The sequence below is a fragment of the Topomyia yanbarensis genome, chromosome 3 (genome assembly GCF_030247195.1).
Source record: "Topomyia yanbarensis strain Yona2022 chromosome 3, ASM3024719v1, whole genome shotgun sequence".
NCBI classification, from domain to species: domain Eukaryota; kingdom Metazoa; phylum Arthropoda; class Insecta; order Diptera; family Culicidae; genus Topomyia; species Topomyia yanbarensis.
The window spans coordinates 101,660,981-101,687,521 of record NC_080672.1 but is presented as its reverse complement, the minus strand read 5'-3'; the positions used below and the strand labels follow the sequence as shown (position 1 = coordinate 101,687,521).

The 26,541-nt window shown below is 38.3% G+C and overlaps 1 protein-coding gene across 2 annotated transcripts in view; it reads left to right on the top strand.

Annotated features, from left to right (window-relative positions):
• The window catches only part of LOC131692195 (neuropeptide-like precursor 1), a 147,584-nt gene that overhangs the window by 92,201 nt on the left and 28,842 nt on the right, over positions 1-26,541 (top strand). Inside the window, exons 2-4 of one of the 2 annotated variants that reach the window (XM_058979106.1) lie at positions 1,072-1,777; positions 19,364-19,603; positions 19,841-20,114. In XM_058979106.1, coding sequence (XP_058835089.1) covers positions 1,072-1,777; positions 19,364-19,603; positions 19,841-20,114 — 1,220 coding nt within the window. Of the gene's footprint in view, positions 1-1,071; positions 1,778-19,363; positions 19,604-19,840; positions 20,125-26,541 lie in introns of both variants that reach the window. The other variant, XM_058979107.1, reaches the window with a different exon arrangement.

Genomic DNA, 26,541 nt, shown 5'->3' with positions numbered 1-26,541 from the left:
GAAACTGAGTCTGGTTGTAAACCCAAACGCTATCATTTCATGCATTTTAACAGCAGTCGGGGTTAGAACATGCCTCAGTTTCGCTTCAAGCAAAAATGATATATTTGTCAACAAATCGAGAACATTCTTCCTACCGATGTACAAAATACAACCGGGACCCGCAAATAGCACAAATATCCTACGTTACGGTGTTCATAAACAAATTTGAACATCCAGCTCGGCAACAAAAACAACCTGAAAGTAAAATCGGAAGAAATCCTAGCTATCCCGGCATAGAATCAATTCCGCACCGGTTGGAAAACAAATCTGTCCGCTATCTCATATGCGCCTCTGGTCAAGCCGTTCAAGCATGGGTAGAAGCAAAAGTGATTGACGAAAATTTAATATTATTGCCTTCTGAGTGGACGAACATGCTGTCCCACACCAGCAGAAGAATCATTTTACCTGCTTTGGTTGGCTCACACGTTCTCTCTCTCTCTCTGTTCGAGACGGTCGGTGGAGAAGCAGAAAAAAGTCGGAGAGTCTGTTCGAGGAATATCGTTGGCAACGATTCTTTTTTGCGTCGGACGCCCGACATGCTACCAACACCATCACATCAACAACCCGAGCGAATCCGAAGATGAAAAAGTCGGGTCGGATCGGATCGGATCGGTCTAGTGCGGATAGACCTTAAAAGTAATGAAATGTGTATATAATTACCGAAGCTAATTGGGATTTTATATATTCCTTGTTTGGACGTGAGTCTTTGTTTTTTTCCTTTCTTAAGGATTTTTTATGGACGTGTCCACTGGAAAACAGACAGAGAAAGAATGACCGGAACGGTGAGAATGAAGAAACGGTGAAAATTCACCTTTATTGGAAACACCGAGAAAAGATAATTGGGATTGCCTTGGAAATTTTCAACTGATGGTATGTAAAGTCCTTCTGAAATGGAATGATGAGAAAAAGTAATCACACCTTTAGGTGGACAAATACGGCATATCCTTCTATTCTTCATTGTCAACTGATGAATAGCGCTGCGTTCGTCACAATATTGATGTTTGTTTTTCTCTATTCCCTCTTCCCCCGCAGGCAAACTGTCAGTACACAGAAGGTAGTCGACGATTGAAACCGTGTGAACTGGAATCACTACTGCGGGACCTAACGTATCCGGAGGAGGGCTATGAAATGCACGCGGCGGCATTGCGAAACCAGCTAAGAAACATCCTGGAGAGGGACCCGACGGACGGGGGTTATCAATCGCTGGACGAGTACGGCGGCTATGAGAACACGGGCCCTTATGAAGACAAACGATCCTACCGGTCCCTGCTGCGGGATGGGCCGGTATTCGGAAAGCGCAACCTAGGCTCGTTGGCACGCGCTGGTATGCTGAGAACACCTTCCGATTACATCAAGCGAAGTATTGCAACGTTAGCGAAAAACGGACAGCTTCCGTCGAACCGTGAGCCCGATGCGGAAGAGTCATCCCTGCCGGAGGAGTGGAGTGACGACAAGCGAAACCTAGGGTCTGCCTTCCGTTCGGGTTACATGCGGAACGGAAAGCGTAATATTGCATCGCTTGCGAGGAAATATGAGCTTCCCGGTAAGCGGAACTTTCAATCACTGCTGCGCACCGGAATGCTACCGTCGATTGCACCCAAGCGTAGCATGCAGTCACTGGCACGCGATAATGCACTCCCACACTATGCGGGTGGTTTGGAGAATAAACGCAACATACAAACATTGGTACGCGACTGGAATCTGCCGAAGCACCAGGGCAGCGGAACGGGCGAGAACGGTAAGTAGTGCTGATCGGTGAATTTGTATTTCATGAATGATGTGTATTGCAGTTGTGCCGCGGAAGTAGCATTCCGAGCGGGAACGATTTTGATTGTTGTTGATATTGATTCGTCCTGACGGGCTGGGTGGAAAATTTCTGGTAGGCAAATCGTTCTATGCCCATTTTTTAAATTTTCCAGTTGATATACGCAATGAAAATAATATTAAAACTAGCTAGTTCAGTGGGATTTGAGATGCGTGCTATTTCGTATTAATGCATTACATCAAATTTGTATGCTTATACTACCGATGAAGTTAATCTTTAATTTGAAGAAAAAAGCAACTATGCACTTTTCTACATAGTAATGCAAATTTTCTCATCAACAATAAATTCCAGTTTTCAAACTATCACTATCACCTTGTAGCTAATTTAATCCGGCTGTCGCTGGGATGAAAGATAATTCAAATTCGGTGATACTTTTAGTAAACATCAAAGGACATTCCAGTTTTCCGAAACATTCCGCTCTTACAGCAGTGAATACAACTAACCGCAAATGCAATGACATACAATCATGAAGACGCCACCAATTTTAAGCGGCAACTTATTAAATTTCCTGAACCGTAAATTTCATCCGCGACGGAAAATGTTCTGCTGATGTTGTTGTTGTTGATGTTAATACCTACTGTCCTTGGCAATTTACGAGCAGAAAACGTTTGCGAAATTTTATGATGCCACACAAAATGGATCCGACGGAGGGTGATTTTCTCGTACAGAATTTTTACAGCTTCCTCCCCCGGAAATTGGTTGTGGGAAACAGGAGTAAAATGTATCATGCTTGTAACAAGCGTGATAATTTGAAATTGTCTTGCTTATGGGAATAGTATAGGAATGTTTCAAAACGTTTGTCGAAATTTTTTTTTTGTAAAATTTGTAAAGACATCAGCATCGCACCGAAGGGAATGTTCAAATTATTTCTGATATTCGTAGTACCGTAAACCGGGGTGACATTGATCACTTTTCGAAGTAATCATTACATATTTTTAGACGCAACACATTTTTTTTAAGTTTAATATTTTTAAACCATGTACTGATGTGTGGAGAACAAGATTGGACCTTTATTGGTTTTACCTAAAATTGTCCGTTTACAGATATTTTTCCAAAAATGATTTAAAGTTTAAGTCCGTTTTCGCATTCCGGGGTGACTTTGATAACCTGCATGTTCACCCACATTAAGTTATTGATGTCAATGTTTTTCATTCAAATGTTTGTTTAAACTTATTCTGGAAAGATGCTCGTTGTTAAATAGATGTTAATTGGTATTATACAAAGTATTTCAATGTACTGCAAAATTCGAGCAACCAAAATTTATAATCGTATAATTAAATAAAATATTCTGAAAACCTTTAAAACTTCTAAAATTGTTTTATTTCAATGCTTTATCAATGTACAAAAAGTTTCATTAATTTAAACACGTTGGAATATTGAACAATATAAAAATGTTGCGAATTTTAGCTTAACATAATTTGAAATAATTTTCAACTAGTTTCACAAAAAAATTATTTAAAATAAACAAACTCTTAAAACTAAATTTGGCACATCCCAATCTAAAGAGAAAAAAAACTCGCTTGTAATTTATTACTCTTACTCAAATCTGAGATTTATTTGTTTTTGTAAAAAATAGACACTATACGAAGCTTTGCAAAAATAAGGTAAAGTCATATTTCGGTTTTTTTGTAGTTTTTGTACCCAAAAACCGAACAATATATCCAAAAAGTATAACAAATCAGTTATTTATCAGTTTAGAGTAAAAATCCTTTCAAATTAAAATGATTCGGTAGACCATTCTGATTTAATAAGCGATCTACGAAAAAAGTTTCGTGTTATCAAAGTCACTTCGGTGATCAAAGTCACCCCGGTTTACGGTAGCTATTAATCGTTAAATGCTTTGGTCACAGTTGGCTTTTGTAATTTGTTCATTCTTAGCAACGAGCAAAGTCCTTATATACAAAAGTCCTAGCATGCGTCAAAACGTATATGTGACAGTTTCTAAGGGTATGGTAGCGTCTACATCATCAATACCACGTTTTATAGGCTGTCTCTGTTTGCTACCACTAACAGTTTTGACGCATGCCTGACGGACCTTGTGTAGAGGGACTTAAAAGTTAAAATTTCTTAAACTGGCCACCCAAATCAGATGAAATTACGATTTCTATGGAAGATCCAATTTTCAGTACCGTCTTTATGCATGCACAAGTGATAGGTGGGTAGGAGTATTTTTACCCGATACTCAACCCGAACCCGTACCCGTAGGAATCGGGGCGGGTTTGGATTTTGTTGTCGGGTAGGGTACTATAAAAATATTTGTTTCGGGTAGGGGTCAGGTCGGGTTGTTTCGAAACATTTCGCACTTACCCGTTTACATGTATTTGTATTTATATTTCTCATATATACAAACAGGCAATTCAAAGCCCTAATGATGTCTCAATGCTAAACTTATTGCTAACAGTCAAATCGGTTCAAACGTTTGGTAAAATAATAGTAATAGAGTGAAAAAACAGCAACTACACATCAGATAATGAAGGAATCAGCCGAAATTAACGGGTCCGTTGAAGGTTCTGGAAAATCGTAGACGCAGAGTTGGGCGAGACAAATTGAAGTCGAAAACAGATGCGACCCGGTTGAATATTCTTTGGAGGCCAGTAATGGCTCCATGCGTGCTATAATTAGTGCGTCGAAATGGAAATCGGAGCATAAGGTTGTTACGAGTTGTTCGAGGTGCGACATTTATGTTAATTTGTTCCAATATTCCTGGGTAATCCAGATGACCTCGTAAAGTATCAGCAACGAACAGAGCCCTTCCTGTATTTTCTGCAACCTATGAAGTGCTAAACGTAAAAAGCGTCGTTGCACGGACTTAATCCTCTGAACACCTTTGTTATAGTTTGGGGTCCAAACTTCGCAGCTACTTCAGGTTTGACCGCGGCAAAAAGCAGTACAGCGATATGAGACAATATTTATGTTATATTTTCTATGATTTTAATTACCGTTAGACCAGATTTATAACACAGCTTACTACGAAAATTGCATTCTGTTATAATCTTGCTATTACATTCTGATCAGGAAGCCCCCCCTCCTCTTCTTTTAAACGTCTGCGTTATTCAGTAATTTATTCTGAATATTTCATTCAAAGGTACCAAGTCTCTGCGACGACTATATTGTCATTTATTTAAGTTTAAAGTATCGATGTCGTTGGTGTCCTGACAGTGTTGGAAGAAATAATGAATTTCTGTATTTGGGTTGAACCATAAGTTTTAAAATCGTTATAACTATTTTTTTTAAAATTCGTAGCTAGTTACCGTCTTCGACAAAGTTGTTAACCAAGGTTTGAACTATAGTTCTATAAAGCTGGTTTTTCATATTTAGTGATCTTTATTAACGTAAATACAAATTATTTGATTTCCTCATATAAAATCCCATGCAAACTTTGAACGCAATGCTAAAAACCCGGGAAGCAACCATTCATTCATTTATTTAGTTCAACATCAATTTCATGATAACACTATATCAACAATTTGCCTCCACAGTACTCAATTTGTAGCTGCAGCTCTCCAACGTCGGTTACGCCCAACACTCGCCAAATCACGTTCCACCTGGTCCGCCCATCGTGCTCTCTGTGCTCCTCGCCTTCTTGTACCAACCGGATCATTAGCGAACACCATCTTTGCAGGATTTTTTTCTTCGACATTCTTGCAACATGCCCTGCCCACCGTATCCTTCCAGCTTTGGCCACCTTTCCCAAGTAACAAATTTAGTTTTATGGTACACTCGAAGATATCTTCAAAATTAGCTTCATAAAACCGAACATAAAACCAATTACTCTACAACACTGCTTCAAGACAACCATAAACCCCTGTTAAGAGGAAAAAGGCCCATTCTTAAGAAGGTTCTCAAGAGTATTTTCCAAGGTTTCCTTAAAACTTTTTGGGTCTTATCAATACATTCTTATAGTGGTGTTCAAGAGCGGCTTAAAACTAATATAAGATTACCTTAAGTCTTGATAGTTTTATGAATTTCTTCAAGAACACTTCTAGTGCGCTACGAAACTGCTTTGTTAGATAGATAGCTTGGTGTATAGACGAAAAGAATCAGCTTGGGAAAAAAATATATCCATCATATGATATTCCTTTACCAAAATGGATGCAAATAAAAATCGATAATATAAGTGGCCAGCTTTTTTAGCTCATAATTGAGAAAATTTGCATGCGATTGCCAGTTTTCCGATAATATGCAATATAAAAGTGCGAAAAATTCAACGCGCCGTGAAACAATCTCTAAAACATTGATTTTTATAGGAAATATTAAATTGTTTCGAAAATTTAATAGCATGTGTAAATGTTCATAATTGTCATATTTTGGATTAAACGCACACATAAACATTTTTCTAGCTCAGAAATGCATTTCGATCAGTGAGAATCAGTTCAGTATATGAAAAAAAAAAATATTATTTTAATTCTTATGCTAATGGCTACCATTTCGAAGCGGTAAATAATATCCACGACGCCATTACTTTTCATTGGATTTAACTGAAACCGCCATAAGATCTTATTAAAACTAAGTAAGCTCAAGAGTAATAGGAGTTTTTCAAGATCGTGTTAAATTTATTTTTATTTGTGATACACTTGAAGAAGAGCTGTTGGACTTGAATAAAACTAATAAGAATTTTTCAAGACAGATAGGTTAGATGGAAGATTGCCATAAATCCAGTCTATTTAACATTAAAAATATCAATGTTGAAATAAAAATACCTATGATTAATTATTATGGTAATTACAATTCCATCTAAAAGTTGTTGATTTATTTCAACAACGCATGTTAAATGGAACTATATGAAGAACTAACGACATCTCGCTATATGTACAGCACCTACAGATTTGCAAAGTTAAATGAATAATTTATAATCATCGAGTTGGCTGTTTACACATGATTGAGGTACATGTCACGGCCTCTCCGTTGAGATACGTCACATACCCTGTCAGTCATTACAGTTTGTTTATTATAGAACGTTCTTATGCAAACGTGTTTTCACTTCGTTTAAAGCTTGAAGAAGGTTTTATGGTAGCATTCTTAATATACATTATGCTTCAACAAGAACGTCATAAAGCTATCTTTTGGTTCTGAGGAGGTTGGAAAGCGATGTCTTAAGAAGAGGCTCAAGAGTCGCTTAAAACTGCTCATAAGATTAATTACTCTTATGAAAAATTTAGTTTTATGGATATTTCTTCAAGTGTTCTTGAAGCACTCTTAAACCCCGTCAAGCATATAAAACTAAATGCCCTTTTCGTAAGCAATGTTAAAACCAGATTCAATATGTAATGCCTTGATAAAACTACCATAAAACTTAAATAAAACCAATTAGCATTTGGATTGTTACTTGGGTTTGGATACTGGGTTCGCCATAGAGTGCAGCGAGCTCGTGGTTCATCCTTAGCCGCCACACATTGTTCTCCTGCACACCGCCGAAGAACGTCCTTAGCACCCGTCGCTCGAAAACTCCTAGCGCTTGCAGGTCCTCCTCGAACATGGTCCAAATCTCGTGCCCGTAGAGAACCACCGGTCTTATAAGCGTTTTGTACATGGTGCATTTGGTGCGGGGGTGAATCTTTCTTGACCGCAATTTTATATTAGTTTCAAACTAAAAATCATTCCAAACCAAAGTTGACCAACAAAACTGATTTAATCCACCTAGCAGTGAGATGAGACATTTCTTACACATTTCAATATTGGATTAGTTTGCAGAACTCACGAGAAGTAGGCACCCAACTTCTCGTGAGTTCTGCAATCAAATGAATCAAATGAATCAAATGAATCAAATGAATCAAATGAATCAAATGAATCAAATGAATCAAATGAATCAAATGAATCAAATGAATCAAATGAATCAAATGAATCAAATGAATCAAATGAATCAAATGAATCAAATGAATCAAATGAATCAAATGAATCAAATGAATCAAATGAATCAAATGAATCAAATGAATCAAATGAATCAAATGAATCAGATGAATCAAATGAATCAAATGAATCAAATGAATCAAATGAATCAAATGAATCAAATGAATCAAATGAATCAAATGAATCAAATGAATCAAATGAATCAAATGAATCAAATGAATCAAATGAATCAAATGAATCAAATGAATCAAATGAATCAAATGAATCAAATGAATCAAATGAATAAAATGAATCAAATGAATCAAATGAATTAAATGAATCATATGAATCAAATGAATCAAATGAATCACATGAATCACATGAATCAAATTAATCAAATCAATTAAATGAATCAAATTGATTTAATTCGTCCAGTGAATACAATGAATAAAATTAATGAAATGGATCAAATGAATAAAAAGAATGGATGAACAAAATGAATAAAGTAAAAATAAATGAAATGCATAAATAAAACAAACGAATCAAATAAGCAAAATGAGCTGAAGTGATAAAATGAATAAAAAGAAGAAAATTAGCAGAATTAAATGCATTGATTAAAATAAAAAATTGAACAATGGTAAAAGGTTATGAATTAATATAAAGAAATAAATTGAATCAAATGAATTATTTGGATGAAATGATTAAAACTGAAAAAGTAGTCAGACTATTAAAATGAAGAAATTGAACAAAATGAATAAACTGGAAAAAATGAATAAAGTGCATACAATGAAAAAAAAAAAAAAATAATAAAATAAGTTAAATGAATGATATGAGTAAAATGCACAAAAGAATAAACTGATCAGAGTGAATTCAAAGAATGAAACGAATAAAATAAGTAAAATGAACGCAGATGAACAAAACGAATAAAAAGATGCGGACAAGATTTATGTACAGAATAGAATTTACTGGTCCAGTATTTTAACGCGCAATTGAATATAGTAAAGCGAGACAAGGTCACATGAGCTTTCGAGCCCCTTGAACAGAGAACGACGGAGAATGCGATTCGTGAATGAGACAGGTAGATATTTCAAAGTTTTTATTTGAATTGAAGTAAATAGTGTGAAATGTCTAAGCTATATGTCGATAGCATAAAAGCCGTGCATTCAGTTGATTGCAATGCAGTCTATTTCCATTCATCCTTATAGTTTTCATATTGTTTCGTTCGGAATTCTCGTGCAGGAAATATGGATAAATAAGTCCTATACAGACCAATACTGTGAAAAAAAAATGGTTCAAACTACTCAGTATATCCAAATATGGACGACGATAAGTTAGAAGACACATTGTAGTTGCATCCCCCATCGAGAGTGGGTACTTTGGGAGACTTCTTTTCCTGGATCTAATTTGTGGATATTTTTGGTCTTTGATCCGTTATTTTTCATGAAAGTTCGTACCAATACAACGAATGTGCAGCTGATACAACTCATGGTTCATTCACCTGCACCACGTTCCGTATTCCATCTGCACGCCACCATAGATGGTACGCAACACCTTTCGTTCGAAAACTTCAACGGCGCGTTGGTCCTCCACGAGCATATTCCAGGTCTCGTGGTCGTAGAGGACCACCGATCTAATCAACGTCTTGAAGATAATCAACTTCGTGCGGCGGCGAAATTTGTTCGACCGGAGCGTCCTCTGGAGTCCAAAGTAGGCACGATTTCCCGCTAAGATCGTCTCTGAATTTCTCTGCTGTTATCATTGTCGTCGGTTACCAGTGAGCCCAAATACATGAATTCGTCGACCATCTCGATTTCGTCACCATCAATCCGAACTCGGGTGGGAGGTTCACATTGTCGTCTCTAGAACCTCTTCCTCTCATGTATTTTGTCTTCGAAACGTTGATGGCAAGTCCAATCCTGCTGGCTTCAGCTTTCAGTCTTTGAGCATATATTTCATTCAAAATTCAATAGAGATACAAATAGTTTAAATATCGCACGTGGAATGTCTCTTTTGAAAATTTTCATCGTCAAACTTTCATATTACCCAGTTAAGCCAAATATTTTTTTGATATAGCCATGAATTTCCTTAATTATCGTGTATCGGCTTTGAATACAATTGAATTAAACTTGAGTTGATGTAGCAGCAGACAAAAAATAGTTTTGTTTTCTCAAACCTTCGCAATTACAATTAATAAATATTTCAGATTGGCAGAAGATCTTATCACACAACTTAGAAATGGATACAGAAATAGCTAGATAGATGCGATAGAAGAGAAACAGAGAGAGAAAGAGAGAGAGAGAGATGGGGGGGGGGGGGCGTGTGAGGAATGGCAAATGATGGTTAATGCAGTGACATTATTTTTATAGGTATATTATTATGATATATTGATTCTTACATTCTTATCATAAATAATGTAAGTAGTAATTTTTGCGCCATAACCAGTATAATCTAAATCCTGCATAACAGCTAAATGTTCGTTAGCTTTTTGGGCTTCAAACATACAGTTCCTTTCGGTGACGCCACAAGTATAATTATATTAGAAATCTTTTATCTCACTACTAGGTGAATTACTTGTTGATATGTGTATTGATATACCATCCAACATTTACCTCATGATTGAATGCAATGCCTAATCCAAGGAATAAATACTAGAACTCACTGTTTCTTTATCAACACATTATTTTGCCTTTGAAGTGAACTTATATATTGATTTTTGAGAAATATTTCATTTATTATAAAGGTAATTCACAAAATGTTCTCAACATCGAATTCCTTGAATCACGTAGATGTGTTTTAATACCCCGATATTCAAAATCGGTTTAGTTTTGACCCTAAAACACCAGTAAAGCAATACTCTGTATGAAACAATCTCATTTTTAATAAGTGGAAATTGGTAAGCGAGGGCTAAAAATACAAAATGTTTAGGACTGGTGGTATCCAACGGGGAAAAACGATCGGAAATGGTGAGTGAAGCTAAGCAATCATGTGAAAAAAAATCCCCACCCAGAGGCGAGACTCGAACTCGCAACCTTTGAGACTCCGGCCCAATGCACTAACCCTTATGCCACAGAGAACAGACGTCCATCTTCAGCATTCAACTTGTGTAAAATCTCTAACGGTTTCGAAGGTAGTTGGGATATCCAAACCAGGTGCGCTACTGTCGTCATGTTTTTTGTGGCTGAGTTCGACAGAATTGACAGTGGTTATTCCTCTACCCAGTCAAACTAGTCCGGAACCGTTTCGAACTTCCAGCATGAATTCCTGCTCAAATGCATGAACCGATAGAGTCGGAATCGGTTGTTTTCTTTGAGCAAGATTCCATACTGAATCCATTCAGGATTTCGAACCGGTTCCGGAATGGATTTGACGGATAGTTGGGATAGGTTGGTGTGGCGGCGCTAGTGTTTATCGTATATTAATTCAAATGTTTACACACGTTTTTTAAATATTTTTGTTCGATCATGGATGTCTGTTCTCTGTGCTTATGCTATCCCTGGGTATGGTGACATCCCAGAAAGAACATATGATTATCCCACTGGCGACGGTGATCGTACCCTGCCTGCAAAGCGAGGAATCACACACAACGGCAGCTGATCACCCCAACACATTTGATCTATTTAATTTCCCCGCTAGATACAAAATGTTTAATATCTCCGCCGCTCGTGCACGGACTTAAACAATCTATAGCTTGTTAGAAAGGTATTTTTACAAGCTTTCTATTTATGTGCAGTTTGTGGGACAATATTGTATTGTGCGAAAGTTATTTGCGAAAAACCTGCTGTGCTTTGACAAAATCGCCCATATCTCAGAAAGTAAACAACATATCGAAAATCAAAAATAATAGTGTCAAATGGCAACGTTAGACCTTTCATTTGAAACTAATTTCATTAAGATCGGTTCAGCCATTGCTGAGATAATTACATGACATTTTGTACATACATACATACACACATACACACACACATACAGACATTGTCTCAATTCGTCGAGCTGAGTCGATTGGTATATGAGACTCGGCCCTCCGGGCCTCGGAAAAAGTTTTCAAAGTTTGAGCGAATCCTATACATTTTTTTTTCCAATTCGTTTATTTGATAAGGCAGGTTTGCGTTAGCTTAAAGGTGCCAATTTTGTTTTGTTTTACATTTTAAATTACTTAAAACTAGGGGATTACATATTGATTAGCTATACATATACACAAGGGGGTAATATAATTTTCGTAAGATTAGGGGGTCATTTAGTTTTTATGGCAATATGGTTTGACATTTTTAGCAATGAGATTATTGGAGCAAATAATGTTTAACTAAGGGGGAAAATTTATACGACTATCTTAAAAGTAGAAATAATTAGAGGGCGTGATTAAATTTTGTAAAGATTCGGAGACATTAATTAGAGTTATTTTATGTGGTAGTAGAGTTGGGCATTTTCAACGAGATCATATAATATAATAGTTAAAACTAGAAAAGGCAAGAAGAGCTAAATGCTTCATGAAGATATTTGGGGGGGGGGGGGGGGGGGAAGGGGTGTTACTTCTGTGTATAAGAGTCAGGGGAAGTAGGGTGGACAAACATGGCAGGGGGAGAACATTATTTCAGTTTCAGACTTCGGGAGATCAACGGATGGATTACAGAATCAGGGTGGCCTTCATCAGGAAGAATCATGTACTGGGACGCCGGGTGGTCGTTCTTAAGATGGCAGGGGTTTCTCCAGACGATTTCGTAGTGCGGCTCAGATGTTGATCGGCTACATTTCGAGTTGTGCGTGTGATGTAATCCTATACATTTCTTTTGTAAGAAATGTAAAACTGATATTCAATAAATAAGATTATTACATATTACGAATTGTACAATGTTCATTTTAAAATCGAAATTTCGGACCCCTTCCGAAATTTCGCTCCTGGACGCATTCATCACCAGTCCGACTTTCGCTGCTTCGCGTTTCAGGCGGGTGTACAGGTCTGCCACCGTTCCAAATGTTCGGGCGATAATGCCCATGTCGTCCGCGAAGCATATAAAATGGCCGGATTTCGTGAAGATCGTGCGCCGGCTGTTGAGCCCGGCTCGTCACATCACACCTTCCAGAGCGATTTTGAATATTAGACACGAGAGTCCATCACATTGTCTCAGTTGAGCTTCTGGTAGAGCTTCCGTGTATCTTGAGAACGGCACAGAAGTTCCATTTCCTCACACTCTGCTTCTTCCAGGCGGCGTTTTTTCTCCCGGAAGAGGCGTATCTGCTGCCTCTGCTTCTGTTTGTATCGTTCCACATTCTGTCAGGTTCCATGCTGCAGCATGACCGCTCGCGCTGTATTCTACTCCTCCAAAACCGCTCTGCACTCCTCGTCGAACCAATCGTTCCGTCGTCTCCGTTCCTCGTACCCGACAATGTCCTCAGCTACGTTGTTGATGGCTGCTTTTACTGTTCTCAAGTAGTCCTCTAGAGGGGCCACGTCTCCCTCGTCCGGCAACGCTGCCTCGAGGTGTTGCGCGTATGCAGTGGCGACATCTGGTTGCTTCAGTCGCTCCAGATCGTACCGAGGCGGCCGTCGGCACCGTATATGATTACTAGACCTTTCCACATTTTGAAAAAGTTTTGAAATATACATGGGTCAGCTCAATTTTTTGTTCTAGGTGTGAATTTAAGAACTTTCGCCAAAAATGGCTTAATTTGGGCATGATTTAGAGGTGTCTCCAATCAAAAATCGTGTTTTTGCTATGTTTCCATGGTAACATCACTTACACTCTGATTTAATAGGCCCTACATGCCCACATATCATCAAAGCTTGTTCCTTACACATATCTTAACATGTTTTAACAGGTGAACATAGCTCTAATCGCAGTAGAAAATTTGTTAACTGGATTTTCATATAGAAAAGTATATCAAAACCAAGGAAAATTAGTAGTATTTTTTCTTAGTTTTGGTATTCTTCTCTATATAAAAAACCAGTTAACAAATTTTCTATTGCGATTAGAGCTATGTTCACCTGTTAAAACATGTTAAGATATGTGTAAGGAACAACCTTTGATGATATGTGGGCATGTAGGGCCTATTAAATCAGAGTGTAAGTGATGTTACCATGGAAACATAGCAAAAACACGTTTTTTGATTGGAGACACCTCTAAATCATGTCCAAATGAGGCCATTTTTGGCGAAAGTTCTTAAATTCACACCTAGAACAAAAATTTGAGCTGACCCATGCATATTTCAAAACTTTTTCAAAATGTGGAGAGGTCTAATGATTACTGACGGATAGTTTTGGGCGCAATTTAACCATCACCAGGTAGTGGTCAGCAACCAACCGCTCCCAAATTTTGCACAAGCATTTGGGACCACAAAAGGAACTCAAAAAGTGCTAGTTTAAATCATTTTGAAGTTTTCCTATACAACCGCGAGCCACTCTAGTGAACACATTCGCGAATGTCTCCGAAAAAAGTCTACACATATCTTGGGATGTGGTAGCTGTGCGGCCTTTGGAAGTCATAGCTGACGGCAGTCCAGATTCCTTGCGCTTCACATATTTCCAGAACCGTTTAGTGTGCGACTTGAGATTGAATTTTCTTCGGGACGTGCCTGTCAATAGCATAACCCAAAACGTTGGAAAATATTTGTAGCACCTCAACGATCATCACCCTCGCAACCCACCTGCAATATCAACGAGGCTTTATCGCAGTGATCGTTCTTCATCTGTTGTGCTCAATGCACAGGCAGCGGCTATCGATCGAGTGATCGATCTTTATCAGCCGTGCTCGATGCGCGATTTGAAGCCACCGAGATGCATTGTGTGGTGATCGTTCATTAGTCTGTTGTGCTCGATGCACAGACCGAAATCAAAAAATCATTTGTTTCAATTCTCTATACCTTTGCCCTGTGTAAAATATTTTTTCTTATTTTTTCGATACTTGACTTTTGTATATAAGCCGGTAGGCAGTAGCAATAAATTGTTAGTTTACTAATTCAAACCCAACCGAACACTTCTACCGCGTTTCTAAATGATCCGATAACCATATATTTGAACTGCGGTATCAACATCCTCGGGGTTCAGAATATTTAGCCAATCGAGAGTTGAGAAGAGGTCTGCGATACTGCGATGATCAGCTTAAGAGTCATATGTGACGAAGATCGTAGGAAAATTATAATCGTGCGCGATCAATCGTAACGATCAATGGTGGTTGATGTGCTACTGGTTTCACTAAAGGAGAGGGAGCCATTACTACTGATGTGGTAGAAATCTGATCACTGACAAAACAATGATCAAGGTGGCGGTTTTCTCGTTGGCAATAGAATTAATTTGTAGTAATGGGGCTGAGCTGTAGCTGGCAAGAAGGCTCGCCGCCCCTGAGTGAAGAATGGAGTGACAGGAATCCGGGTAAAGAAATCCATTGCGGGAAGATTTCCACGAAATGCTGGGAAGATTGAAATCTCCTAGTACAATTAAGGTTGCACAGAGAATGCGTAAAATTCGCAAACGAAAAAAGCAGTTTTTTTCCACACCGTATGTCAGATCTTCATAAAAATCAATCAGCAGTACAGTAACAACATTCTACATACGCTGATTGATTTTTATGAAGATCTGACATACGGTGTGGAAAAAAACTGCTTTTTTCGTTTGCGAATTTTACGCATTCTCTGTGCAACCTTAACTCATCAACCGATTTAGCGTCTTCGAGGATGGTAAAAACTGAGCTGCAGTGTGCGTCAATATATTCGATGTCACGGACTCGGTCGGGTGGGACGTACAACGCATACAAATACAATTTCTGGTCACCAAACTCGATTATCATCCAGACCTGATCGAGGCAATCACAGCAAGTCTTCTCAACAACTCGTGCCTTCAAGCTGCGATTAACAGCTCCTGATACACCACCTCCAGTAGTTTTTCGGCTATTTCTATGGTTCCGGTCGCAGCGAAAAACCTGAATGGAAAGCGTGTCATAGTTTAACCACGTTTCGACGAAGACGCTGATATCAAAACTGTTATCGGAGACTGCAAGGCGATATTCCTCAATGGTTGAATTGATACCACCAACGTTTTGGTAGTATAGTAGCTGCTTGTCCCGTCCTTGACCAAGGCTGCAAATCGAAGAGTTTAGAGACAAGGAAGAGCTCACAGATGCTTTATACTTGTCTGCTGTAGGTTTCCGCCACAGGACCAGGATGGCTGCTGGTCGCTGGCTGGAAGGGCTCGACTGTGATGTCCCCACTAAGGGCTTCCTCAGGACTGGTGGCAAGTGTGCGTTCCGGTGACCGGGAAAACGGGAAACCGTGGGTTGTACTCAATGCAGTCGGGATAAATACCACTTGTGAACGGCTGCGGGTCACTGGCTTGAAAGAAAGCATCTGGTACTGATTGGAACTTTGTTAAATTCTTTGTTAAATTTGTTAAAGTTAAATTTTCGAACAAGCACTCCAGTTGGCCAAGCAGACGCTCTGAGTGCCACGTCCTTCATTTCACTCGGAAGGAAACAAAATTGAGTTTTGTGAGATCAGCAGCCTTCTTGACCAACAAGATCGCTTTGGATGTATCGCTTATTCCCAAGCATTCTTGGGTCATAGCGACGATTTCACTCACTGTATGGCTCGGATCGAGGCGGCTCAGGTAGACCCAGAGCTGTTCCCGCTCATCAGAAACTGTTCTGATTTACCGCTGAATTGCTCGTGTACCACAGACAGCGGCTGCAGTGACGTGAATTTTAGTGTAATTCTCGCCACTTCTTTTTGGAGTGGGTAGAAGTCGCTTGATAGACAAAACCAGAATTAGCCGGAAAATGCGTCTCAATGCGGTTGGAGAGAATAGACACGTCTGCGTTCAGGTTATCTACCGCCTCGCACAATTTTTAAGTTTCCACAGTGGAAGCAACGGTTTGCTCATCCACTTGCTGAAACGGCAAGCACAATTATCGCACAGCCAGTACGAGTTCTTATTAAATCCAGACAACAGATCCAGAGCAGATCGCTTCATACCAGGAATGTAAGTGCGATGAAAAACCGATTCACAATTACCTCGACATGCAATTTTCTCAATCTCATTAAAAAAGAGTCACATGTTTTACAAGCAGAATTAATTGTTTCTTTCAATCCGCCTTTTTGACGTGTGGGAAGCACTTTCCGCTACTCGCTACAGAGTGTGTTGTTTGTAAAATCCGGTGAATCCGCATTGATGTAAACTAAAGGGCCTAGTATAAAGGTACGCAAAGAGCGTGCAGAAAGTGAAGCCGAAAAAAGTCTACCTATCGAGCAAAATTAGAATCCAACTTTGCTGTAGAGGTATCAGAGATGGATTCCAATTGTGCTCGATAGGTAGGCTTTTTTGACTTCACTCTTTGCGCAACTGTTCTCTATAGACTGTGATGTAAACAATATCGCAAGACAAATGAAAAATCACTCCAGAAAATCTTTGGTTTTTCGCTTCAAACCAACACAAAACTATGCAGGAGATTGGCACGATGAACAAATATTTTCAACTCCAACGGTAATCTGATGAGTACACACAAACAAAACATACCAAAAAATCAAAACAGTACAGCACGTCTGTTTTGCCTTTCTCATATAGAAAGGTTATGCAATCATTCTGAACATGGCCAAAGCAATCCCGGCCCGGAGGGCCGTGTGTCCCGTTCGATTCAGTTTGTCGAGATCGGAAAATGTTTGTGTGTATGTGTGTATGTGGCACAAAATGTCACTTCTGATTCGCAGAGATGGCTTAACCGATTTGCACAAACTTTGTCTCAATTGAAAGGTACAACCTTCCCATCGGCTGCTATTGAATTTATTGATTGGACTTCCGGTATGAACAAATATTCGTTAGAACACTATGGGCGCCATACTGGCATATCCCAATATAATTATGACAGTCACTTGGACATCAATTGTGTGGTCCACTGTCAATTCTGTAACGCTCGCGCATTAAACGGAATGACAACAGAACCTCCACTGATGGTAACATCACAATTACCTTTGAGTATGCCGAAATTGTTCACTCAACTTTTACACTTGAGATGGACGTATGTTCTTTGTGCCTAAATTGATATTGCTTCACAGTTTTGCACGACCCAGGGGGAACTTGGCCTTAATCCCACTGCTCTGTCATCGATTTTACGTGATATTCGTTATGGAATATTTTTTGTTCGAGGGCCATTCACAATTCTTCTAGAAAAAAGAGTAAAATACACTTCCAATGTAAAATAGGATTGACAGGAATTTAGTGCGCTTTTAGCACTTTGTGTCACATTTTTATGTTTGTTATACATACTAAGAATACCAAATCATGTGATGTGATGGTCGGAAGATTAGAGAAGCAACCTCCCCTTCCTCCTATTTATTTATTTTATTAATATGATTTATGTTAATCAGTTTACCTATTTTGTGTATTTGGCATTCTTATTCATTTTATTTGAATTTCTATAATTTATTTAGTTTATCGGCAGTTTTATTCATGCAGAACTCTAAACTGTGTATCTCTCTCTTCTAGTTGGGTGGCAACTTCGCGTGATTTCCACAATCTAATGAACGATCCAGCAGAGATATGTGTAAAGACTTATTTTAATTCACCTAGTGATGCAACTGTGCCTTTCTTATTTGCCTAAACTACGATTCTATGGCTGGTTATATAATAATGGAAGTGTATATTACATATTCAGTACGATTTGCACATACATACAATTAATCGACAGCCACGAATTTGAGGTGCTATGTATCGACGCTGAAACACTTGAAACCGGATCCAGGAGGACGGCGCGGCGGCCAAACACCGCCGAAAATTTTCAATCAAGAAACTTAAAACAGATTTCAATTTTAAAGTAATTTTAAATTCAAAATCATTTCAAACCAAATTTTTCACTGGTTTTTACTGCATGCGTTTACTGCATATTACGTAATGTGTTCATTTTAAAATCGAAATTTCAGACCCACTAGGGAATTTTATTCTGGTTCCGCCCCGATAGTATTCGAAGGAGCTTCTTATAGATGAGTGTAGCACGACATTTTTTCTATTTACTTGGAATCGGTGGCGTAGTCTGAAATTCGGTTTGGTTAAAGTTTGATGACAATCGAATGTCAAAACGACAATTCCGAAACCGTCATCTTTGAAGTTTCAAAACTTCTGATATACTAAATTCAGTAATTAATTATCCTATAAGTAGTTATGGAGAATTAGTATTTCAAAAAACAGTAACAGATTTCGTGTCTTTAGCGAATTTTTGCGACTGTCATTCTAAACAACTTTGTTTAAGATATGGGCACTACGTGTAGTAAGTATATTGAGCTATGAAATAATATTTACGAAATGTTCTTAAACACAGTGTTTTTTTAAATAAATTTTTGATCTTTTTTATCTTTACCGTTCTGTGCTTTTTCACAAAAATCTTTATTCTGGTTCAAAACCAGTACCAATAAACTCAGAAAAATCTAGTCTTTTGTACTTGTGGTAAAACTGAATGAAACCGTTAAGAGCATATCATAACACAATTTTGTTCCCATACATCAACATTGTTCTTCTGTTGAATTAAATCTGAAGTTTGCTTCCACCTCCGAAGGGCGTTTTACCACACCAAGCTCTATCCCGCAATCCGGCCTGAGTTTCGTAAGGCTGTCATTCTTCTCGCATGTTGAGTCATTCTTCTACCTACTTTTCTAATGTCGAAATATTTTTGCTTCACTTTCTCCCCCATCCCACCACAGAGAAACGCAACATTCAGTCGCTGAAGAATTCCCAAGGCCACAACGGAGGCAGTAGCGGTGGGCGCAAGAAGCGGGAGCTGTATTACGACGATGAAACCTTGGATGACAGTACGCCCGAAATTCTTGAACCCGTCTACCAATCTGCACCGCTGGACTACGAGGAGCTGATGGAGGCGATGAGTGAGGCTTATCCGTACTATGCGCCTGCTGGAAATCACCTGGAGGAGAAGCGGTTTCTCGGTAAGTCTCGGGTTTGCAACTGAAATTACTGTTCCGAAAAGGAATTCTTTCGGGGTCGCCGTTCCGTTCGGTGACAGTGCTGACTCAAAGTTGGTGAATACTAGAAATGCAAACACAGGTACTGGAAACTTGGCAGTTGAAATTTTCAGTCCGCACTGTATCTCTTCTGAACGAGTGACCTCGAGTATTCCCAGCAAATTCGGCGATTAAATTTTCTCAAATGCAAACATTCACAAGGTTCACTAGCGCGTGCCGGTATGTTGAATCGCTACCACCGGTGGTATCACAAGCGTTCAGCATGGAGCTTAGCTGACTCGTATGATGATGCCGTTGACGACTACGATGATGAAAGTGATAAGGATTCTGACGAGCAAGAAAGTGATGAAGATGCAGAGCGTGTTTACGAGTCGCCCCAAAAGCGCCACATTGCCTCTCTTGCACGTTCTGGATGGTTACCCTCGTTCCGGCCATCACGGGCAGCAGGCCGCTTCAGTCGATCCGGAAGGGCGAGGTCTCAAATAGTAGGAAGTTGAAACGCTTTAACGTAGCGTAGATGTTTGTTCCTCTGTAGACAGAGAGAACCTCGTTCAGGCTAATGGATCAATGTTGGGAAAAGTCTATCCAAAGGCAGCAAATCGCTACCTGCTTCATTCTTCCCACTCAGACTGTGCCTTTCACAAGCTGTGCGCTTCGAATTCTTCTTTTTATTACAAATTTCTATGTATCGATTAATTAGACTCTGTAGGAGTGCGATACCTCTTCTCTTGTGGAGGATGATTGGAAAATATGTTAGCTATCCGTGCCGAATGCCTGTCAATTAAATGTCAATTTCTTGCATTCTTTCAAAGTATTTCATCCCTGTTTGATCCTTTATTGTACAACCCCGACTGCATAGATGTTTCCAATTGTTTACTGTTTCTGATGCTATAGCTTGACGAATACTTTTTTCACCCTACATTGGCCAGCCTAAATAACTCAAAAGAGCATTCCATCGCCTTGAAAAGTTCTCCGAATAGGGCTATTACTGCGGCTGCTACTGTGTTCAGACTTCAAAAGGGATACAAGCAAATTAACAGATATATGTAAAGCAACGATAAAATTTGCTTATTTGCATCAAAAGACTTTTATCATTTTCTGATACAAATAAATAGCGGTTCTCCAACGCAATCTTTCCGGAGTCTAGTTGCAGGTACACAATAAGTGGCCACAAGGTAGCTGCAGCGAGATTACCGAAGATTGCTGTTGAGACTTTGTTGAACTATTGTTAAGCATTGCTAGTCATACAACTCGGGAGGGAATCTAGTGAATCCCTTATATTTGTCACTCTGGTTTGATTGTTTGATGTTTTTTCGATAAATGGACGACTAAGAGAAATTAAATATTTGAAACCGAAAATGGATAGATATTCTAGAGCATTCCAGCTACAAACATGGAATGAAGAACGGGAAGGAGTCACATGTTTGATCCGGTTGTTTCACTCGTATATAATAGATGCGCTCTAAGCAAGGTCGCCGAGAGGGAAAGGGGATGGGGTCTTTCCCCCCGGGCCTGGAGTTGTGGAGGAGGCCCGGACTTTGAACAGAAGGAATGATTCTGTTAAATATTATTTCAATAACAATTTATTGGAAAATTCATTTAGAGTTTCAATATAGGTATGATTTAATTTCCTCCAATTTGCGTTGCGTTGCGTAAGCACGGTATACTTCGTAGCTTGCAGACTGATGACTCTCATTTCCAGCCAGACTACTTGAGGAGTATTGTTTGGGAATAACAATTGATCCAGTCCAAGCGAGAATTTCGCCTGAGAGCCACCATTGCGGGCCGCGACCATCTTTACCGTAACTTGGGATGAGAAAGGAAATGTTGATGTGGTACTTACTTAACGGAAGGCCCCGACTCAGTAACACTTCCATAAGTACCACGGATTGGGTAGTGGGTGGGTTGTTGGTCAGTATTCGCTTCAAGCAAGCGATGCGACTGAGAATATACTTTCGTGCATAAGATGTTTGAATAGTTTATTGACTGTAGGGTACGTAAATGTTCTAGGCGTTTGAACTATGGGTAATCGTTTATCGAGATTTTTTCATCGAAAACAACTTGAACTCCGGACAGCCGGCTGTCGGGAGTGTTGTCGACAATGTAAAATGGACCGTAAACAATGAGTTTAAAAGTTGTATTGTGGAACATTCATAAATTATGTCAGGCAAAGATTACAAAGCACTAACTAACCCTCTGTCATATTACCACGTTATTTTTCCCCTTGGTCTAATACGAATCAAATGATTTTAGTTTTTCCTTCATTTTGTAGTAGCACATTATTGCCGCTACTCGCAAAAGTCTTCATGTTCTATGGAATTTCCTATATACGTAAAACAGCCGATTGCTTCAGAGCACATGATGTGTTCCCCTCCCATTTTTGTCACAATTAGTCATATCTCTTCCACCTAATAGCGTAGCAGAATTTACTCGTTCGAGTAAACGTTGCGATATTACAATGAAGACGCGAAACAGAAAAAAATATAAATGCTGCGGTCCTAAACGATATTAACATCATGCACGAATCAAAAACCCCCCGCTTCCAAATAGTATAATTGACTGATGAGTTAATGGACTAAAAGTAAACCATTAAATATGACCATAAAACATTTGTATTTTATGTTGAAATTGTTGCTGCTAATTGGTAATTGTATTTGAATTGATCTTGCGAATTGTCAATTCTCCACCCTCATACATAATTCAAAAGCCATTCACTCAGACAAGACCATGCGTATTTCCCACACGCATTGAAGACCCAGTGGATTCGTTTCCTAGTTGGTCAAATAAACACTAAACAAACAAATAAATTAGTTTGTTCAGTCTAAAGAAATGTCAGCTCGATTGGCATCAACCAGCGGATACGTGTTCCCTTACAATGCCATCAAATGAAAGTACATTTAAAATTACATACGACAAAATATGTGCAATTCAGAATATAACGAAATGAAGATTGCTTAATTATTTGCATTTAAAAAAGATCGGAAACAAATTAGTTGCATAACCAAGGTGGTTCATTTTCAAAGATAGCACTGCTGATGAATCACTTTATAAAAATTGGTGATAAGGGACGCGGACTAAAATAGCTGACCACCGCCATTTAATTTCCTCCAATTTCTGTCATAAAGTTAATCTTACATAACATTATAAAATTTTTACTGCATGAAAGACTAATCAAAAGAAAACTTTGAAAATTAGAACTCAAAAACGATTTTAACGCGCAGTGGGCAAAAAGACATAAAATCTTTTTTTTTGTAAAATCAAATTAAATTAAATTAAAAAAACTGAAATTTAATTTCTATTTTATAATTTACAACAATTATTTCATGGATTTTGACTAACTATTTAAAAAATTGAACTAGTTAAAGTTGAAAGATCTGGGCTCTCGAAATTGATTTTGATTCGAATTTTACTAATCATTTTTGAAACTTTCAATCTGTGGATGGGTTTAAAAAAACAGCGATTTTTTATGTTTTCAAGACGATATGTGACTTCTATTTGTACTTATTTCTATCCATCGTGGCTGCAAGAGTAATGAATCTATTAGAAAGAAGAAAATTCTGCAACCTTCTTTTAGGATGCTCAACTGTTCAAATAGGATAGAATTTGTCAAGCAAATTCTGAATAAATCCACAAATCAAGAAAGAATATCAAAAATTCACGAAGAAAACAATCCATGGAAATTTTTCGTATTAACTTGAAATTTTTTATTTAAATACGCGAACCCGAAAGTTTTTGTCATCTTTTTTTAACTTTCGCAATTCAAATGAATTTTTCTATTTTTCTCTTATTTCATTTTTGTTCTTTTTTTGTTTCTCCATTTCATCCAGATTTTGTATTCTTTCGGTTTCCTTCATTAAATCTTATTTAACTTTTTTTGTATATTTTGTTCCAAATTTTCCTTTTTTCTATTTTTACCGTTTTGCTTCCGTTTCAAAATTTGTCCCATTTTTTAATTCGTTCTTTTCATCTTTACACGCTTTTTCCATTTTATCTATCGTTTATTCGTTTCTTTTGTATTTGTTTGCTTAACTAATTTCATTGAATCAATTTAAATTATTTAACTAAACTTTTATTTTCTATTATTTCTTTGTATTTTTTACATCTTCAATAAACTTATTTTAGTATTTCTCTATCCGCCTTTTTCCATTGTAGGTTTCTCTCATTTGCTTAATAAATGTTTTTGCCTTTCTCATATAGAAAGGTTATGCAATCACTCTGAAAAACGTCAACCTAATCCCGGCCAAATTTTTTTTTCGACTCGTTTAGGGTTTCTGGATTTTAACAGGGGCGTAGTTGATGGTTTACGGAGAGGGGTTACACCCCCCCTCTACTGTTCGCGCCCCTCCTTTAAAAATCTCCTTAAATCACCCCTCAGACCACCACCCCATCCAGCCCTCATACCCCTCCCTTTCAACCCCATCATCTTTAAACCACCACTGTATCACAAAGCATACCAATTTAAGCTGGGGAGTCGTTCGTTCATGGGACTTTCGCCCTCTTCACATACCCATCCCCGCATGACAAAATGAGTTAGCAAGCAGATAACATTGATCTAATGCTGATTAGGCTAATGGAGTATGATATTTTTTTGTTTCAAGTGTTTCACCGTCGACACGTAGCTCATCAAGTTCGTGGCTGGCATGCCATTGTGTATAAGTGCAAAGTGTACTAAGAATGTAATGGACATTTCCACGATTATGTTGAACATAAAAAGCCTCCGTGCCATAGTTTAGAGAAATGAGAAAGGCACAATTGCACCGCTAGGTGGATTAAAACAGGTTTTTTTTTTAATTTCTTTCGTTTTAATTTTTTGCGGAATTTTCGGTTCTCCATTTATCAGTTTTGAAATATATGCTTTTCTTTGGCATGGATTTTTAAAATATTCTCCCATTTTTGTTTATTGTGTTCCATTACCTTTAGTATTTTCCTTTTTACCCATTTGGACAATTTTGAAATCCATGTTTTCTATTTGTTACTTCTTTCATTTGAATATTTCTTATTATTATATTTTGATCTTTATATTTAATGTTTTCGGTTTTCCATTTCATCAAATTTTAAATTCTTCCCACTTTTATTTTATATATATTTATTTATTTATTTTCTAACTAATTTATTTTTTAAATTTTCTCTTGTTTTTCTTTGTGATAATATTCCTGTTTTTTCATTTCTTCCAGGAATTTCATTCTACCCTTTTTATTTTCTATGATTTAATTTTATATTTGTTTATTGTAGTCTTGTTTTAATATTTTTTGTTGCATTCATTTTTCTTGCTTGTGCCCTTTTTACTGTTTTCCATGTTTATGATGTTTTATTTTTTATTTTGTTATTTACCCGTTTTTCATTATTTTACCTATTTTGCGTTTGCTTCCACCACTACTCGACCTAACACCGTTCAACCATCAGGAGTATACTTGCAGAGACATCTTAAAATCTACTATCAGAACGTGAGAGTGCTACGTACAAAAATTGATGAGCTGTTTCGGATGTTGATCATGATATTATTGTTCTGACCGAAACGTGGCTGAGTGATCAAATCAACTCGCTCCAATTATTTGGTTCAAGGTAATGATGGCGATCCTAATAGTGCAGGAAAGAAACGTGGTGGTGGTGTGCTCATCGCAGTTTCCAACCGACTCTCATCCAAACACAAAAATAGCGCTCACAATCTCGAACAACTCTGGGTAAATATTCGTGGCCCCTATACTAATCTTTGTGTGGGTGTTGTATATATTCCCCCCGATTCCGCAAGTGATGTAGAAATTATTCTGAAGCACATAGACTCCGCACTTGACATCGCAACAACGAACCCATCACGGCACATCTACTATTTGGTGATTACAACCAACCTGGACTTCTTTGGAAGAGCGCCCCCTCCGGGTATGCCTTCCCAGACCCGTCTGAATCAACCTTTTCGAGGGCGAATTCTATCTTACTGGACGGAATGTCTGTGCTGAACATGCGACAAATGTCTTCAGTGAATAATAGGCGGAACCGAATCCTGGACCTCCTGTTTACAAATGAAGAAGCTTCAATGAGCTGCACCGTTTCAGAGGCACTTGAGCCTTTAGTTGCTGTAGACGCACATCATCTTCCACTTCTAGTAACGCAGACTTGCTCGCACCTGGCTCTCTATGACGAGATGGAGGATGTCAGGGAGTTCAACTTTTCGAAGACTGACTTCTCTAGACTTCATAACTCACTACAAACAATCGACTGGGAGACTTTCTTTAATTTCGCGATCGATGTAGATGCTGCCGTAGAAAAATTTTCACTGGTGCTAAAACAGCTTTTCAGTATACATGTACCTGCACCTCGTTCCCGAACAAAACCAGCATGGTCCAACAACCGGCTACGTAAACTGAAAAGATTGCGAGCAGCTACGCTTCGACATTATACTACTCGGCGAAACCCCGTCACAAAAAGAGAGTTCACTCTAGCCAGTAACAGCTACAAAACATATAATCGCTTTCTCTACTCAAGACACGTAGCACAAACCCAATCCAACCTAAAACGAAACCAAAAACTCAGGTGGACTGTGGCCTTCAATATGTCCCTCGCGATGTAATCAATTTCGGAAACATTCAATTTACTGACTCATTCTAGCTGCCATAAGCAAGTTAAAGTCCTCTACATCGGTGGGGCCAGATGGGATACTAAAAATATGCACAAGCGCATTGTGTACACCTTCACAACTAATCTTCAAGCAATTATTGTCGCAATCAGTGTTCCCGTGTGGTGGAAAAAATCAGTATCAGTATTATTTCCCGTTATTAAAACAGGTGAAAAGCAAAATGTTGCAAACTATCGTGGCATAACCTCGCTTTGCGTTGGATCAAAGTTATTTGAGATCCTAGCAGGAAATATGCTCTTTCGTGAGATCAAAGCATACATATCGAAGGACT